General features: G+C 37.3%; 1 protein-coding gene across 4 annotated transcripts in view; it reads left to right on the top strand.

The window, feature by feature from the left end:
• Window positions 1-20,163, top strand: part of SORCS1 (sortilin related VPS10 domain containing receptor 1) — a 750,254-nt gene that overhangs the window by 619,409 nt on the left and 110,682 nt on the right. For all 4 annotated transcript variants that reach the window (XM_072621765.1, XM_072621775.1, XM_072621754.1 and 1 more), the window contains exon 17: window positions 10,590-10,703. In XM_072621765.1, the coding sequence (XP_072477866.1) occupies window positions 10,590-10,703 (114 nt within the window). The remainder of the gene's footprint in view (window positions 1-10,589; window positions 10,704-20,163) is intronic.

The raw sequence follows: 20,163 nt of genomic DNA, 5'->3' as shown, positions 1-20,163 counted from the left end.
GTAGAGTAAGTCAATGTCCTGGCTACACTTATCAATTTCATCTTGCTAACAGAAAAGTAGAGAGGAGGGTTTTATTGTTCATATTCTTGGAATTAAGGTCTTCTTATCCCTTTGTCTTTAAGAATTTTCCCTGGTTTATTGATCATGAAGGAGAGGATGACACTATCATCACTTAAAAGATCTTTTATATCTCTCTCCTCTCTTAGACAAACATCTAGATAAAGCTGTCTGCTGCATTATCTCTGCTTCCTTTCCTCTCACTCACTTCTCATCCCCCTGAAGTCTGGCTTCTGCCCTCATCACTTAATTGAAAATGCCCTCTCCAAAGTTAATGATCACTTAATCGATTAATGACCTTTTCTTCATCTTTCTTTTCCTCTCTGATACATGACATTGTTGACCATTATTTCTCTCCTCTTGCGTACTCTCTCCTCTCAAGATTTTTGTAATACTATTCTTTCCTGGTTCTCCTCCTACATCTCTGACTGCTTGTTCTCAGTTTCATCATCCATTATGTTCTCTCTCTGTCTCTGTCTGTCTCTGTCTCTGTCTGTCTCTCTGTCTCTCTCTGTCTCTCTGTCTCTGTCTCTCTGTCTCTGTCTCTGTCTCTCTGTCTCTCTGTCTCTCTGTCTCTCTGTCTCTCTCTCTCTCTCTCTCTCTCTCTCTCTCTCTCTCTCTCTCTCTCTCTCTCTCTCTCTCTCTCTCTCTCTCTCTCTCCATCATCAGCTCCCCTGAGTTCATTTATCATTTCTTTCTGGATGACTCAGAGTTATATATCCTTACATCTCCATACTTTTTCCTGTTTTCCAGTTTATCCGTAAATGCCTGCTGGCCAATTCAAATGAGCTGCCCTACAGACATTTCAAACTCAATATATCCCGAACAGAACTATTTAGCACCAATGGTAGACTATGCCTAACATATGTGACAACAAATTACATAACCTAGTTCTGGTTCTGCCACTTATCTTAGGGATTTGTCATTCTCCCTTTCCTTGCCTTTATTCCTCATGTGTAAAAATTAGAAGTTAAAATAGACCCTCTCCAAGGTCCCTTCCAGCTCTACATACTATTGTGCTATGGTCTATTTACCTCTAAATTACCCAATTAAATGGCTTTTTATAAGACTTCATCCTCCTTGAATGCTCTGAAGAATACCTTCTTATTTTAAACCTTCTCTTCCTTGACTTCCATAATACTGTTCTTTCCTGATTCTTCAACCCCTTTATAAACATTTCCTTCATCTCTTTCTCTGGTTCATATTCCCCTTTTCTTTGTAAATATTAGAATTCTCCAGGGTTTTGTTTTAGGCATTCTCTTTTCTGCTGTTTAGCTCTTGTGGCAATCTCATCCACAATCATGGCTTTAACTATCCTGTTTATGTCAATGATTCCCAAATCTATATGTCAAGTCATATCTTATCTCATACACTTGAGACCCACATTAAAAAAATATCTGTTGGATATTTCCACATGCATATGCCACTAAAATTTCAACTAACATGTCTAAGACAGAATTTATGATCTTACTTTAGCTCCTTATTTTTTTCTTGTGACCCTTCTGACTTTCTCATTTATGTTAATACCATACTACCATCCTCTTTGTTATTTAATCTTCAAAGCTTGTTATCATTTTGACTCTTTATCTGGCCAGTTCTTATAGCCATCAATAACTAAGACCTTTCATTTCTATTCCTGGATTTTCTATCCTATTCTTTCCATTTCCATTGTTACTACCCTAGTTCAGACTTCGAGCACTTTTTTTGAACATGCTGGATCATCTCAATAGTCTTCTAGATGGTCCCTCTGAACAGTCTCTCTCCACTAATCCATCATGCTAATACAGATTATTATTACTAAAACCCTACACTAATGATGTCACCTGATCACTGCTCACTAACCTTCTGTAATTCCCTATTGTCTAAATAATATTCTAATTCAGGTCTCTTAATGACATGGCCTCAGTCAACTGTTCTAGCTTTAGCTATAGTTATATATACTATATACATATATGTATGTCTATATAGTATATGGCTCTACTATAGTATAGTACTATACTATGTATAGTACATATACATACTACTTCTGTATATGTAGTCTGTCCACTTCGAGGAAAACCACTCACTCTTTCCTGATCACCCCCACACAATTTTCCTGTCTCCATGTTTATACTGATCCTTCCAAATATACCTAATTTTTACTCATTCTTTAAGTCATGACTGCAATTCTACTACTGCCACCAAGCCTTCCATAGTATTCTTGATTGAAAATGGTTTTTTTCTCATTTTTCTCTGGTAGCATTTTATACTGATCTTCTTGAGCTTTCACATATTGACATCTACGACATTCATTCAAGTCCATGGCTTTTGTTTCTACTAGACAAGAAATTCTGTGAGGTCCTTGCCTTATTTTTTTATATCTCTCACAAGGAGGAATTCAGTGATTAACAGAGGGAAGAGACTCGAATACTTGTTGGATGAATATATATGAAGGTGTATAGTTTATGTGTACATGTTTATGGTGGGTGTATATGTGTGTAGTATGTTTTTATAACGTATATGTACATGTGTGAATGTAGTACATGTTCATGATGTATGTGTATAATGTGTATATAGCATACACACATATATGCATACATACATATGTACGTATATACATATATACATACACACACACATACACACATAGTACCTCCTCTGGGTTACGCCCTCTATTAACAGTCCCAGGTTGGGTTTATGGGGGCAGTACCAGCAGAAAATTAAAGGTATTCTTTGAGTTCCCATTCTCCATGAACTGTATCCTCCACCAGTGAGTTTAAATTTACTAGGCAGTCAGTTAATATAATTAGCCTGAAGCAAAGGCGTTTCCTGGAATATCATAGTAAGACCAGTAGTAACAAAATATTTCCTCATAAGCTTTGTACCTACTCTCCCATAAATAAATACAATTTCAGTGAGAAAAGTAGGCAGAACACCCGTATAGGGGTAGAGAGGCATACATTCTGGGAACACTTGTGACCAAGACCATTCACATCTCCAATGCTACATAGCCCTCATGTCCTGTCTCTTCTAGATATATCATCAGACTACTGGGGGCTGAACCACCACTGGAAAAATAACTTACCTTTTCTCCTTCAACTTGCTTTTCTCTGCAACACATCTTTCACTTACTAGGGTAACTCTCCCTTGAAAGGCAGAGATGATTCTGTATGGAAATATGGAAATGATTTTTTGACTATCTCCTTAGAATAGTACATGTATCATATCTAAAGTGCTGGCAGGTTTTTTAAAAGCCATGATGAGTGTTGATCCATTAGCCAGTAAATGGTTAGAATGCCTAACATTCCATCAAATTGATGAAGAAAACGTTTCCTACCCCCATAGGAACACATAAAGCATTTTTTACACTTGATTGTTTCTGGTACCTACTTAGAGCCCATAATGGCCTCATGTGGGCTTAAAGGCAGGGTAGTGAAGTCTGGAGAGTGAATCACAAGTGATCTGGGCCCTTCCTTAAAATGAAGGTACCAGGGAAAACTCACCAGCATGTGAAGGGGGCTTGTAGGGACAGAAGGGGAACGCAGCTAATGCATAGTGGAAAAACCCAAAGTCAAGCAAAAGCCAGGAGGGTCAAGGCTCTCTGAAAAAGTATGAGACCACAGTGAACTCCTTTTCAAGCCTCAGGAAACTCTCTAATGTCAGAAAGCATAGGCAGATTTCCACTGGACTATCAGAGGAATTTCATATATTAATGAATTTAGAGGTCTTTGACATGACCAGCTTATGTTTTGGGTTTGTTTTTGGTTTTCTTGTTTATTTGTTTGTTTATTCCAGTTATGTTTTTTCCCGTATATATCATGAGGGAAAGGTTCATGCCTGCATAGGAATGACTTAAATCTCTTCTTTAAATTATGCATGTATGTACTTGTTGTCTCTTCATATTTATTCCTAAAAGTACCCATCCCATGCAAGGATTCAAGGGAGTAAAAAGTTCAATTCATCCATGAGCTCTTCCCCCGAACCAAACCCAAAAGAACATGATTCTTTGTTAAGAACATTTTTACTCTGCACGATGAAGCTGGTGATCATTCCCTTCTAGTTACCTCATATCCTTTTCAGCTTCTGAGAGGATTTTTTTTCCTTTCAGAGACTAAAGGAAGACAAAGTTTTCAGCAGGCTCTAAAACAATTGTAATTGTTGCAGTCATCTCCATCTCTCTCCCTGTTGCTCTCTCCTTTTTTCCTGCCTTCCCTCCCTCTGTCTTTCTATTCTTGTCTTTTCTCCCTCATTCTACTACAATCTCTTCAGAATGATAACTTATGCACCAACTCCTGAATTCACCTGCAGCCAGCCTTTCTTTTATGTTCTAGCTTAGTGAGATGAGAGTGAATGCATAGGTAGGGGAACTGTATAGTAATTTTCCCAACAGATAGGGTTATCCTAACTGAATGATTGAAAAAAAAAATGTTTTGGAAGGCTGGCTTAAATCACTTCCTTGGGTACCTTCCAATCTTCTGAGTCTTTGTGGTTCTGTGTTCTACTGCCATGAAATGAAAGGTCATCTCTCCTCTCCTGATTGCACCTGGCATGACCTTGCCTATTATTTACAAGCATTTGTAAAAATAAACACTTGTAAGAAACACAGGGGCTTCTATAGGCAGTTGTACTAGTTCTAGGGTTCTTGGAATCAGTGAGTCTATTTTACAGTCTTCTTGCTCTTATTGTCTGAAATTTGCTATTTACTCCAGCTGGTCCATGCAGAATTCCAAATATCAGATGCCTGGCATTTGCTTTTTCAGCAGAACTTGTACCTCCCTCTCCCCTAACCTCCACATACCACTCCTCGTAGTGTTCCAGGTTGAGCAGATTCTTTGCCACACCAATGAGCCAAATCATGGTAATGCACAGTGATTGTACCTCTACTGTGAAGGCCAAATTGCAGGCAGCAATTTGTTGTGCCCTGGGCTTATCCTTCTAAAGCCAAGAAGCATATTTGATTGTAGGTCATCCCTTCCCAGGTTTTCAGAGGCAATAGGCATTCTGAAACCTCCTTGCAGAGGAGTCTAGGAGAGAAAAGTACAGTCATCCCCATCGATGGACTGCTTATATGAGGAAACCTGGGTAGGGAGACAGTGGTACTTGGCATAGGATGTTTCCTCGGGGAGGTATCCAAACCCTCCTGAAACCTTTTCAGTTTTCTTCTATGACTTTGAAGCATATGGTGTGAATACAAACAGCCCTGGCTCAGCTAGCTATTTTGATGCAGATGTCTTGGAAGAGCAACGAGAAGATGTTGCTAGTAATGTTTCTTCTGCCAGCCCCACGCTGAGGTTGTTGGACGGAACCACACTTTCCATGGCAGAGGCTCAAATGCCTTCTCAGTGATCTCAGCTCTTTTATTTACAGCCTTGAAACCAAAGGCAATTTGCTTAATCTCTCAACCTGAGGAAAATGAGGAAACTGTTCCTGAAAGTCTAAAACCACAGTAAATCTTATGATCTTACGCTTTCACCTGAACTGCTAAGTCCATATCCTGGGTGTCCTTGGAAATTGCATACATGTAACCTATTTGTAGGCCCTAAAGGACTCTATTTGGTGAAGGTAATTTGGTCGCTCCTAAGAACACCAGAATTGGTTTGTGTGCAGCAGGAAAAACTTGGCTCTCACAAGAATGAGAGACTTACCCTCTTAGTTCAGTCTTTTGGTCTTGACGAGGATTCTATCTCTGTTGGCACCACCAAAGAATATTTTATGAGACATCATAGTCTCAATAGCGTCAACTTCAAGAAGGTCAAAATATACTCCAAACCTTCTTATGTAACGTGCAATTTGGTCTCTAGGACATGAGCAAGATTTTGGGGGAAGAATGGTCTCAGAAAATTGTGTCGGTCAAGAGGTGATACAAATGGTTAGCCACTGATTATCCATTGGTATCTGTTATGAAATCTCTGGAATTTTCTCAAAGCAGGAATGGACATTTGTAAAGTTAGTTGGGACAAACATGGTAAATGCCTTCCCATCTGCCTTTCCAGGATAAAGGCTTAGCAACAAAGCACTAAAAACAAAACAAAATAACACACACACACACACACACACACACACACACACACACACACACGTGAAGGAACGAAGGAAGGCACCTGCTGAATGTAGTTCATGAATGCCGATTTATCTAATCAAAACAATGTCCCTGCCTTTTCTCTCCTTCCTTATGCTCCCACATTTTCAACAAAATTGTGATGGCTGGTTATAAAGGTATTAGCTACATGCATTTTTTTCCTTGATACTTAATTATACTGAATTATTACCTCTGGTACAGAGAAACACATTTTTTTCATGGCTCACTTCTCAAAATTGTTCTCTCTATGGCTGCCACATTTATATTTCTAGAGCCTAAGTCTGACCCTACCATTCTCCTCAAGGACCTGCAGTGGCTCGCTATGGAGCTCTCTCCATAGTTAGCAATGATCTCCTAATTTCCAAATCCGTTAGCCTGTTCTCAATTCTCATTTCCCTGTACCTCTTTGTAGCCTTTGACATTACCGATTACCTTCTCCTCCTTGATACTGTCTTCTTTGTGGGTTTTCAGGACACCATTCTTTCTTGGTTCTTCTCTTATCTATGAAATCACTCTTTTTCAGTTTCCTTTACTGGATCCTCATACAGATCACATCCCCTAACCATAGGTATCCCACAGGGTTCTGTCCTGGGCCTTCTTCTCTTCCCCAGATATGCTATTTCACTTGGTAATCTCATCAAATCCATTGAGATTAATCATCATATGATTGTCAGAGTTACCTATCCTGCCCTAACCTCTCTTCTGACCTCCAAACTCACATCTCCAACTGCCTTTCAGCATCTCCAAGTGAATGTCCAGTAGACAGCTTATTAAATGCAACCTATATGAAATGTTATCCCCCTAAGCATCCCTCCCACCACACACACACACACACACACACACACACACACACATACACACACACACACTTACACACTCATCACATTCCTTTCCCTATTACTGGTAAGGACAATTCCCTCCTCCCATTCCACTGGGCTCACACCTCAGTTCCTTACTATCTCTCAACCCCATATCCAATCTGTGCCCAAGGCCTATTGATTTCACCTTTGTAACATCTCTGAAAAATGCCCCCTTTTCTCCTCTGACACTGCCACCACTGTAGTTCAGGCTTTTATCAACTTCTGCCTACACTATTGCAATAATGTGCTGGTAGTCTGCCAGTGGATTATTTGCACATATTTGTTTCCTTGTTATCTCCCCCACTTGACTGTGAAATTTTTGAGGCTAGGGACTGTCTGTTAACTCTTTTTTGTATCCCCAGTGCCTGGCACCTAGGAGAAGCTTAATAAATTTTTATTGACGTATATGGCTTCTAGAAAAAAAATGTGCAACCACTGTTTAGCATGAAAAATCCTTCACAATTTGGCCATATCCTGCTTTTCTAAGCTTATTCCACATGATTGCCCTTCATGCTCTATATTCTAGATAAACTGGCATATTTGTTCTTACTTGTATTAGACATTTCGTTTCCCATATATATGCCTTTGCATAGGTTGGCCCTCTCTCCCATGCTGAGCATACCCACCCATAACCCCCCACCTTTCAGTCTCTTAGAATCCACAGTGTCATTTATATCTTTACTCTATGCCCAACTCCCACAAAAGCAGTTAGGTCCCCAAATTGCTAGTGCTCCCTGAAATTACTTTAGGTATATTTGGAATTGATTTATCTGGAGAAATATCACCCCCACCCCCCCAATAAACTGTAAGTTTCTTGAGGGCTGGAACCTTTGATTTTTTATCTTGGCATCCCCAACATAAAGCCTGGCAAAAAGAAAGTTTTTAAGACATGATTGTTGAATGAATGAATTAAAGAGTGAATAGCCTACAACAGGAAATGTTCCTTTCCTGTTCCATTCAGCCATATTCCCATCTTTGTTGCGTTAACACAATGAATGCTTGTCAGGCTGCCTTTAATATATTATAGTCCTTGAGTCTATTCAAACTTTCACTTTATTGTAGGTACAATGAGTTCTATTGCTTTACTCAACAATTTTTCTTGAGTAAGGGATTTCTTTTCCTTGTCCTAAAACCACCTACTTTGAAATTTAATGTCTATCCTCTAATTTTGATCATATCAGTTTGGATATCTGGTCATTCTTATTTCCTTCCAGGGGACATCAGTAGGACAAATAACACAGTAGTGAATAAACCATAGACCACAGTAACACATAATCTACAGAAAATCTGAATGAACTGTAAGATCAATATGAAGTAGCAGTACAATATGCTAATTAAAAAATATGATCTTTAGGTACAATGAGAGACATGGCTTTCAGAACATAAGAGGTATTGGTCCTACTGTATTGAATGTATCTGGAGAGGTATTTTAATTAATGGTGACCATATTTCAGGAAGATTACTGACAAGCTGAAGATTATCCCAAGAGGAAGGTGTACAGAATTAAAAGTGTCATGAAGACTAACTGCATATAAGAATCAGTTGAATAAACTGGGGCTAGTTAGCCTAGAGGAGTATTCATTATGATCTCCAGATATTTAAAGGTTTATCATGTGCAAGAAGAATTGGACTTGTTTTCCATATTTGCAGAGGATAGAACTAGGCACAAGGTGCAGAGGTTGCATAGTGACAGTTTTAGTGTCAATGTAAGGGAAAATTTCCTAATAATTAATCAATCCAAAAGAGGAATGGCCTAGCCCCAAAGGTTTGCCCCTTAATAAACAATCAATAAACATTTGTTAAGGTCCTACTATGTGTCAGCACTGTGATAAGCACTGGATGATTGGACATCTTCAAGCCAAGGATGGATGATTCTTTCTTGGATGACTCTTTGTTCATTTATGGATTGAATTAGATGGCTTCTGAATCTCTCTTGAATTCTGGGACATGCTGAGATTCTAAAATTGAGAGCAGAGAATGTATCACTGACTTCAGCTCAATATAAAGAAAACAAGACTAAACAAAATTTTTTAACAATTAAAGTAATCCCAAAGTGGAATAACCTACCTGGGCAGATAATGAACTTCCTCATGCTGCATATCTCCAAACAATAACTAGGTGATTTTTTAAAAATGATATAGTTATGCCTCAGGTAAGGATTGAACTACATGACTTCTAAAGTCTCTTCTAATTTTTCCATGATCATCTGTGCAAATCACAGAAAAATAGGAGATGTTAGATAAGAAAATGTTTTTGTATGTTTTTGTATGTTTTATGTTTTGTTTGTATGTTTTGTATATTTGTATGTTTTGTACCTAGTCATTGCAAAGGGATTATAAATTCCTGCAGCTCACAGGCCATGGTTTTTATTTCTTCAATAGCCCGCTGCGTATTTCAATCCAATAATAATTCAATTAAAAACAATCAAATATAATTCCTTCAGGTCATATTTTTAACTGCTCTAAAGAACATACCATAGAACTCCTTGCCTTTGTTCAGAACATCCCCAATGCTTAAAATTTGTCCTTCGTCCCTGCCTCAACTTTCCTATTTAATCAATAAATTTCTCTATCAATAAACATTTACTAAGATGTCAAATTATGAGAGGCACTGGGGGATGCAAAGACTGAAATGAAACAGACTGTCCATAAAGAACTTACATTCTATTATGAAAAACAAAAAACAGTTTCTCAATGTTGACTCAAAGTCTGGCTCCAGTGGTTGCCATGTGGACCACTAATCCTCCTTTTCTGCTTTGCTACTACCCAAATCAGAAGTTCTCTCTCCCCTACCAGAACTCCCAGTGTAGTAGGTACTTCCTGTGGAATTTAATGCACCCTACTCTTAAAATTATTTTGGTATATACATCTCATATTCCCTAACAGATAACCTAGAATGTATTCTAAAGATAGTGATGTGGATGACAAAGAGAGCTTAAAATCAAGCTATAAAGAATCAGACTAAATCAGACTGAAGGACGTGGGCTATTAAGCCCAGAAACATTAAGCATTTCTATCATGTGGAGAAAGGGATTAGATTTATTTCTTTTGGACCCGAGGACTACAACCTAGAACCAATGGGTAAAATTGACAGAGAAATAGATTTCATCTCAACATAACGGGGAAAATGCTTTGCTTTTTTATTCAATTAGAACTGTTCCAAAGTGGAACTGAAAGCCACTTGAGCCTCCCTCTTATAGGAGGTCTTTGAAACAGGAACTGAATGACCATTTTTTAGTGAAGGGATATTGTTGAAGAGGTTCATATTTCCATTCTGTCTTAGATTGGATGAACTCTGATCTAATTCTTAAAGGCAGGGATACAATTATAGACAGGATAGAGACAGAGAGATAGAGGTAGATATAGATATGTATATATTTGTATATTTATTTATTTATAGTATGCATATTTGTGTGTGTGTGTGTGTGTGTGTGTGTGTGCGTGTGCCTCTTCCTAGCCCCTCAGGCTTTCCACATAGTTGCTACAAATTTGTTGAATGAACAAATGAGCAAATGGAAGGTGATCGGTGAATAATTAATTTTGTCAACTGTCTTAATAAAAGCAAACATCTTTGGTTGTGTCTAAAAGGATTTCCATGTGCTCTTTGCCTTACAGTGACTATGGCTATGAGCGGCACAGCAATGGCCAGTGCTTGCCAGCATTCTGGTTCAATCCATCCTCCCTCTCGAAGGATTGTAGCCTGGGACAGAGTTACCTCAACAGTACTGGGTGAGTAGGCTAATGGAATGCCCTTGAGAAGTTGACCTTTGCTGTGTTCAGCCAGCGTCTGGAAGCCAGGCTTCTGATCAAAGGGTGTTTGAAGATTTGCTTCAGCATAGTGTAATTTCTCTGACTTTGTCCCTTTTAATAATGTAGCAATGCTTTGCATTTATAGTGCAACTTTCATCTGACAATTGTCAGATCCCAGTTGCATATAAAGGAGTGTGATGTGCTCTTTGAGTAATCATAGTAATAAATAATTCTTTGCATAGATCTGATGCTATCACTTAATCTCTTCTGCCACATTTTATCCTTCCCTTAGTCCTAAGAAGTAGGTAGAAGAGGTGAGCTTATCCCTATTTGCCCTATCAACAAAAAATAGAAAGACCTGGTGATTTCCTCAAGGTCACATAGCTAATTAGAAATATGTACCTCCCTGAGTCAGCCTGGTGATGCCCTATGGCACAGGCTGAGGCTTCTTGAGTTAGGAAGAAAAGAACGTCATTAGTCAGGGAGGCATTTGTCACAGAGGAAACCAGAAGTCCCAAGCCCATCACATAGAGCTAGAGATCAGATGCCTAAGGTATGAGTTGCTAAGCAGAGAGTTATGAGGTGGGAAGTAAAACCATGAAGCAGTATTAGATAATCAAATTTTCAATGGACATGCAACTAGTAACACTATCTGGGTCATGTAAAAATAAATAAATAATGGGAGAAGTAACATTTGAGTTTTACAGTGTGCATGATCTAACCAACAGCACTGCCTGTTTTGCACATGTTCTCATGTTCATTTAAGCTTCAAAGTTTGGGGCCAGTCCAGCCTTCAGAGAAAAGAATGCACAAGGAGAAAAAGATTTGTTCTGAAGACAATGGGTTTCTTCTCATTACCGGTTTTCAAACATATGCTGGAAAGATAAGACTTAAAGATTAATTGTTGGGAGTGTTAAAGAGAAAAATTCTTGTTCAAGTACAGGTTGAACAAGATAGACTCTGAGTTCCTTTCTGAATCTGAGATGTGATGTTCAGTGAAAAACTGTGACTGAGTTTCTAGATTGTTGCTTCCTACATTAAACTGTTCAGGTGTGACCAGCACTATAGAAACTAGTTTAGAAGAAAGCCAGATTAAGTCAGATTAAATCAGGTGTACCTCGCCCTGAGGAAAAATTAGAAGGGGTTAGTCTCTTCATAAAATGATTCTTTATTTTATACAAGGTCTTAGCCAACATGCTCTTTAAATAAAAAACTCTTCCCAAATGTTTAAACAATTTTTTTTACCAAAAATGTTTATTTTTTTGCAAAAAATCCTTGTAGATTCAATTTATAGCAATTTAACTTATAAGTTTTCAGTAACTTTCTATATTTCAAAGTAAGGTATGTCCAGAAACTAGTATGCTATGTGGCCCTGCATTTATATCCACTCACAAGACATTGAGGGCCCCTCATCAGACTCTACAGTATTTTCCCTTATGTTCAGTATCTTGGGATATCCTATGGCAAGTCCTAACCCAAGAGGAATTAGGCCAATTGTTTATGGGAAGTTATTAATTTTATGCTCCTTTTCCAAGATTTTCACTCATAGAATTGGCAGTATAGAATGCCCTGGGGAATGAGGATTTATGAGTGAGCTCAGCCCTTGATAAAACACCTGCCATCGACCCTAGAGTCATCATTTTAGCACACAAGGGCTGTCAGACTGGAGCAAGAGCTAGAATGTCCTATTGATCAGTGATTGATTTCTTGCTGGCCAAATACTGGGTACTTCAAATCAAGTGATCACTAGTTAGCACAGAGACCTAAAACTAGTTTCTTTCAGAAAAGGCCTCACTGCTCTATTTCTACCTGCTAATGCTTGTAACCAAAAAAAGGCCTGTTTAAAAAAGGAGTAGTGGAAGGAGAAGATACTGTCTTTTCTAATTTCAATATATCCCTGGACCCCAGTTGTGCCTGGGCCCATGCTGTGTCAAGAATATTATTTAGCATTGTACCTGTGGTACCAGTAATACTGTGCAACTGAATTTAAAATGAATTATTACCTCAGGTCTCCTACTGAGGGGAGGCGGGTAACTTAGTTCCTCATCAGAAAAGATGCACAGGTGACCTAAATAAGTATTGACAGTGAATAAAATGAGATCACTGTTAGTCTGATCAATATGACATTTGTATATGCTAAGATGTATAGGGATATATCTTTATTCAGCTCTCCTCCCCCGTCGATCATAGGATCATAACTTTAAGTTGGAAGGGATTTTTGAGGCCATAGAGTGCAAACTCTTCATTGTATTACTGAGAAAATGAAGGTCCAGGAAGGTTAAGTGGCTTGGTCAAATTTATACAGCTAGTAAGCCCAAGAACCAGGACTGGAACCCAGATCGTCAAACTTGAAATCCAGCAAACTTTCCTTTGTACCATCCTAAATCTTCTAAAAATCTAGAATTATGGCAATCTATACATATAAACCCACAGACAAATTTACACATATTTTCATCTAGTGAAATATTCGTTTCCTCTTCTTTCTGAACCAGAAGGAGAAGAAGTTGGACATAGTATAAAAGCTTAAATTAAGTATAAAAGCTTAAATTAAGAAATCAACTAAAGTACAATTTAAGTAGTGAATACTCATTTCAATAACCCAATAGAGCCTTCTCCAGGGGTGGCTCTTTTCCTAATATTAGCTTTGCGATCATCCCAAGAGCCATCTCTAAATGAGTTAAGAATGCTATTCAGAGTATATATAGAGGAACTTTTTTCTATGTATTTCCATAGGGATAACATGCATCTCTCTACAGAAAATGCTAAGCAACCAATGAGAAGGTTTTATAGCAAATTGACTACTCTTCAGGGCTCTTGTTTAATAAACAGTGGATATATTTACTGAGGAATTCTGAGAAATGAGTACAAATTGTAGAAACTCAGCATATCATCAACATTAACAGATCTAGAGGGAAATGGTGCAAAATGAACTTCAGTATGTCAATGGATCTCCATAAACTGATGAAGATAGAAGCCTCTCAGTACTTTCTCATCCTAATAACTCTTATCTATAGTGTTCTGTAAATTTTCCATTAAAGGTCTGCTAAATGTATTAGAGATTTTGCTATAGATCTCTTGACATTTCATGGACACGAATGACATGCACTTACAGCCTCTTATGCCTCATTCCCTTTTTCCATTCCTGCCTATTTTTTATAATATACTTTATGGCACTTGATTTATAAATCACTTCATATATTTAGCTTATTTATCATATCATTGCCTTTTGATTGATATATAATCTTGAATCCTCGGAATTGTGGTAATCAGTGATTCTAAAAATACAACATCATTAAAGGATTGGGAAAATGGACAAGATCTGGGATTTTCTTGATATAGGGTACTCCCAATGCAGAAATATCTTACACATGTAGGTGTACCTTTTCTGCAACATAATTTTACTCTTAGAAAGCTGTCTAGAGCTCTCAGAAGTTAAATGACATTTAAGGAGATAGCAAACTTAAAAAATATGTTGGTGAGGTTTTGATGAAAATTCTTAGAGATATTGAAAATGCCATAATCTCAAAATCCGTCTCATTTCTTCTCTTTCTCTTATAAGGTCCTGGGCTTAATCCATTCAGTATCTATAGCATCGATCTGAGACAGCATGTCCCCAAAGTCTTAGTGCAGTTTTAATTCTTTAAAGACTTCAGAAGTATATATCCTACATATGAACTTTCAAAAATGTTGAAAATTGAATTATTTAATTTATCATATTTATTTTTTGTGAATTTTGAATAAGTAATTTAAAATTTTAAGAAGACAGGATACCCTGGCATTATACATTGCATGTGTGGCAGTTTTTTGATGATGTTTTTCATCTTGACGAATTAGAAGAGTAGGTCCTTTTGCTTGGCCATTTTGGTTATCTGATCTATCTTCATTATACTTTTTTCTTGGCAGGGGGGTCACATTTATACTTTTGTGTAAGCATCAAAATACACTATTTGGGTGATTTGAAATTAGGATTACAAATAAAATCATTTTAGTTACTGAACAGCAGACAATCAAAATTTTAGAGAGGTTCAAAATGTACTAGAGTACAAGATGGTGGTTATGTTCAATTTTAACAAGAAACATAAATTTTAAGAAATATACACAACTAACCTTTCAAATGTTGGGACTCTTTTATAAGTTTCTAGTATATATATTTCTGATGTTATCAAAGCTTAAAATTGCACTAAGAGTTTTGGGACACTGTATATGTTCTAACGAACTGTAACAATGTTCATCTAATTGCCTTTTTAGTTAGGACAATAAGGAATCTTTATCTGTTTGGGTTTTCCTGTTAGATAATGACGATGATGATGATAGCTGAAATGGTTGTAGTGCTTAAAAATTGACAAAACATTTTAAACGTATATCTTGTTTGAGAGTGACAAGTACATTATAAAGTACTACAGTACCTTAATATATACCCATTTTACAGAGAGGAAATTGAAACCGAGAAAGGTTAAGTGACTTGTACAAGGTCACACAGCTCCAAAAACCTGTGGTTAAAATTTGAACGTAAGTCTTCCTAAATCCAAGTCAAGCACTCTCTCCACTATGCCCCAATACCTAATAGCTTGACTGTAACATTTCAAGTGAGTGTAGATCCCATTCACTAGACCTTATAATGTTTTGGGATTTGAGGCCATTCTGACAATGTCATGCACTAAGAGGAACATCTTTAGGACCCCTCTTGCTATCAGAATACTACTTCCTTTGGATAGCACACTGGATATCCTTCATAAAGTGGCAAACACCTTTGGATATTTTATGACTTCTTGCATTGGACTTCTCTTGATATTAACAGCATTATGCAATCATTATAAAATGATATATTGTTATAGGAAATATGTGATATATATAGTAACACTTCAGTATTATATATGTTTATAATGCTATCATATAAAATTATATATTAAAAACTAAAGGACTATCAAGGAAAACTATCATAACAGCTATCAAAAAATCTTATATGATTTTACTATATGTATAGGAGGTACTTTGTTGGAGGAGAGTCTTTCAGTCCTCATTTTTGTCTTACTAAGATAAATTTTTTTTAAACAATCAGCAAACAATATACAGGAGAATTTTGTATTCTTTGCATTTTTCAGTTCATCATATGACTGTAAAGACACGGTTTTCTATAAAATATCATTTGTGAAAGCCTGTCACTTCCAAGGATATCATTGATGCATGTATAAATTGTTTTCATAAAGATTTTGCAGCAATGGAAAAGGAGTCATATAAATCAGTATTTATTGATATCCTCTAGATCTCCTTGTTTGTGTAGTAATAACATCTGAGGGTTTTTTCTAGTTGTTTGGCATCTTAACAACTTTCAGATATCATAAGAATTGATCCTTTAACATGCTCAAAAGTGTGTCACCACTACCATATATTTTCTCAGGATATAAATATGATCATATCCAAAAACTCTTTTCATCTCTTCTTAAAAAAATCATTTCTACTTTCTTATATAGCACTTTGGACCATATTTAAGCCCATATTTGGTGGTTTCACTGTCAAATATCAAGGGAGAAAAACAATTTCATAGAAATTTTGATGTATATTTTGTATCATTTGTTTTTTCATTTCTATGAAGAAAATCTGGCTTAATCATATCTTGCACAAAACTTTATAAAACCTCTTTTTTCCCTGTCTGCTTCTCACTGTTTTTAGGCAGTATTATTCATAGATTCTCTGCATCCTTCTTCCTGTAATTTTTCACATGAGTTTATATTATGAACTAGCTGTTCTCTTGTCTGCCGTATCTGTGCTTGGCAAGAAGGTCTTGTTCACCCTGATTAAGATGGTTTGTTGACTCATTTGGCCTCCTCAGTCTGTTGGTTATTTTAACATGTGATGAACCTTTCTGGAAAATAAAGAGAGTCCATGTCAAATTTGGCTCCTTGCTCTCTTTCCTAATTTTCTACTTTAATAGCTTATTCAAAAATATCAAGTTGGGATTGGCGTGATTACTGTAGAAGCAGAAGGGGACCATACAAGACTGAGAGCCTTTTGCAATTTTTCCTGTTTGATGAATTGCTATAGCCAATCAACTCATCACCTAGTGGACAGCATATCAGTAATGAGTTTCTCTGGATTTATTTAGGCTGGCTTTTGAAAAGAAAATACAGTTCATCTCTGGGAATATACTCAGAACCTTTCTATCTTAATAGAACCTGTCAGAGTTTGTAATTCTTTGGCATAGCCTATGAGAATGCATGGTTTTGCTATGGGTTCCTCCATGCCATAATAGCATTTCAGAGTAAAATTTCTGAATGTGAATTGCCCTAGTGACGGCTTGGATAGAGCTAGCTAGCTAGCTAGCTAGATAGTAAATCTTTAAGTTAACCCTGGTGATATGCATACAAACAAAAATAACAATGCTCCCCCTCATGAAGTTTATATTTTAATGGAAGAGACAATAAATAAGAAAATCTGGAAAGTGAGTATGTGGGGTATGAGGAGGGGGGAGTGGTTGGAGAGGAAGCTAAGGAGCCAATCATAAATCCATGGAGAAAAGGTAGAAAAATCTAAAGGATCAGGAGTAAAAAGAAGCAAGCATGAATGACTTAAAAGTCCTTTAGGGAAGAGTGGTGCAGGAACTCACCAACTAGAGGATAGTCTGTAGGAGTGGAAACATTTCCATGGTGAGAGAAGACTATTGGCTTCCACAGAAGTGGAAGAGTCAGACTTGGGAGATCAAGGCAGTAATTTCTCCTCTAGCCTCCTATCCTATTCTCTCTCAAGTTGGCCCTATTTATAGCACTCTTTAGGCATATTGGCACTCACTCTCATCTTCACCAAACCTGATTTATCAGGGTGTATCAAGAAGAATAACGACTCTCAACTATAGGACATGTAGCTAATGAAACTTAGCACGGCACAGCTTATCTGTGTAATCTTGGTTGTAGGGGCTCAAGGAGTATTTCTTCTAGCATTGAACCCTGCTCACAAAATATGCTAAATAAATGATTATTGATCTTCAGGATATAACTCAGAGAAGTTACAACTTTCTTTGAATGTTGCTTTCTGACCTTTCTTAATATAATTGGGTCAGCTTTGCGTAGAACCTAGTGGTGGTCACATTCCTCAGTTATCTTAATTTGAACCACAATATGACTTAGATCCCATGATTCCATTTTCCTTCATTTAGTAATTTAATAGGATGGATATGGATAATAGAGATAATAATTTCATTTCAATCATCAAGCACATACTTTGTGTCATAGTACTAAACACCAGGGATAAAAGAATGTCAAAAGCATGAAAACAGTCACTTCTTTCAGGGAATCTATGTTCTAAGAGGGGAGAGAACATATTAAATAGATGGGTTACCTACAAGACACAGAAGGAGCAAAAGAAAAGTATCCTTAGAGTGAATGGAAGAAACAAGACCTCCTGTAGAAGACAATATTTGTGCTGAATCTTGCAGGAATCTAAGGATGTTAGAGGTTGAGGTGAAAAGAGAGAGATTCCAGGCATTGAGGGGAAATCAAAGGCCCAGGGAAAGGAAGTGATTTCCCAAGTTTCAATAGCTTATAAGTAATTTTTACCAGGGCTAGCATGCAACTTTCCTCAGAACTAATCCAGGGAACTTTTCACGACAGATGATTCTCAGATTTTACCTAATAACTATTTTTGTGTTTCTTCTACTAACAGGTACTAGAGAAATATTAAGTATTATTATTAAGAAATATTAAGTAATATTAAGTATTATTAAGTAAATATTAAGTATGGAGGAACTCATAGAGAACATGCTGAAAATATAAATGTATGATTTATGATGCCTGATAGATATCATCTCTTTTGTAAATCTCTATATATATTCCAAAGATTTACATAAATGACTGGGTGATATATCCATAATGATTCACTAAGGAAGTCGCTTATAAGGACATTCGGGGAAATGGCTAAACTTCAAGATTTGTATCCAGGAAGGCACCAGGATGCCTTCCAAAGTCAGAAACAGAATCCTAGAATGCACATCCTGAGAAATGACTCAGTGTTGTGTTTCTGGCACTCTTCTAATCTATAAACACATCTAACAGGCTAGGCATAGAACCTATCCTACTAGATCTAGAGTTCTGGAGGATCTTATTCAGTGCTTAATGGGTACAGAATTAATTTAATTCTTATTCAAAGAACAGGCAACAGATGTAAGATCTGAGATTTCATTGAAACAGAAAACTCACAGATAAGGAAACCATCTACCAAGGCAACTAGGCACCTTCTTTACAATTTACAATCTTTAAGAATGGCTCAAGACCCAGCAAGGGTAAAGGACTTGCTCAGGGTGACAAAGCTAGTATTTGTCAATCACAAGATATCAGCCTGGATTGTCCTGGCTCTCAGGCCAGCTTTCTGTCTGCTCCCAATGCTGCCTCTTATTCATATCAGTATTAATATGGCTGCACAATAATGTGGAAAGTACTGGATTTGGAGTCAGAGAAACAGGGTTTAAATGTCATATCTACCACCTGGTACCTGTGTGAGCTTGGGAAATCATTAGACTTTCTCAGCTTTCAGTTTCTTCATCTAGGAAATAGAGGGAGGGATTGTACTGGATGGTTTCTAATTGCCCTTTCAGATATAAAAATATGATTCTTCTACCATCTTAAACTCTTGAATAGAGTTAACTTTTATCTTGATTTCCCAATACAGAAGGGCCATGGGCAAGTAAGAGCATTTCTCTAGGCCTTAGTTTTTTCATGGGAAACAAAAAATGATGGGCCTAAATTATCTCTAAAGTTTCTTCCTGCTTAAAATAAATACAAAACTGAAGATAGTCTGGGTAGTTTAATATGTCTCTTTAAATTGTAAAACAGAACAAGTTGAATCTCTATCACATGTTCCTGTAATATTCTGGTCCCATAGGTATTGGGCTGCTCTCTTGATAGAGCTGCTATACCAATTATCATTACTGGCCAGTCTATCCCCAGCTCACCAGATGTGCTGATCTCCATTCTGGTCATCTATATATGTCTATATCAGACTGGCCCAGCTAATCAGCACTACAAGTTTCATAGGCACAGTCAAGATAATTAGCAATCACAAATGCAGGACATTGTTCCTATTTGTAATATCAAGACAGGGTAATCTCCTAAAGGCTAATCTGTTTGCAGGTAGCAATTTCCCCTGGTTTCCATCACAACCAGACATCTCAAGAGAAATCCCACAGAGGACAGTCGGCTTCACAGCATTTAATCAAACAACTCACAAAGAGACATGGAGAAAATTGTTAAAGTGGCTCCCTCCACTGCCTTTCCCTGTACCTGGAATGCATTTCCACCATTATAAATCCAAACCAATGTTCAAGACTTAACCCCAAAGCTACCTATACCAGAGTGGGAAACCTGCAGCCTCAAGGCCAAATGTGGCCCTCTAGGGCCTCAAGTACAGCCCTTTGAATCCAAGCTTCACTGAACATATCCCCTTAATAAAA

This window comes from Notamacropus eugenii, chromosome 1 (assembly GCF_028372415.1).
Source record: "Notamacropus eugenii isolate mMacEug1 chromosome 1, mMacEug1.pri_v2, whole genome shotgun sequence".
Lineage (NCBI taxonomy): Eukaryota > Metazoa > Chordata > Mammalia > Diprotodontia > Macropodidae > Notamacropus > Notamacropus eugenii.
The sequence above is the reverse complement of the archived record's forward strand: the minus strand, read 5'-3'. Positions and strand labels throughout refer to the sequence as shown.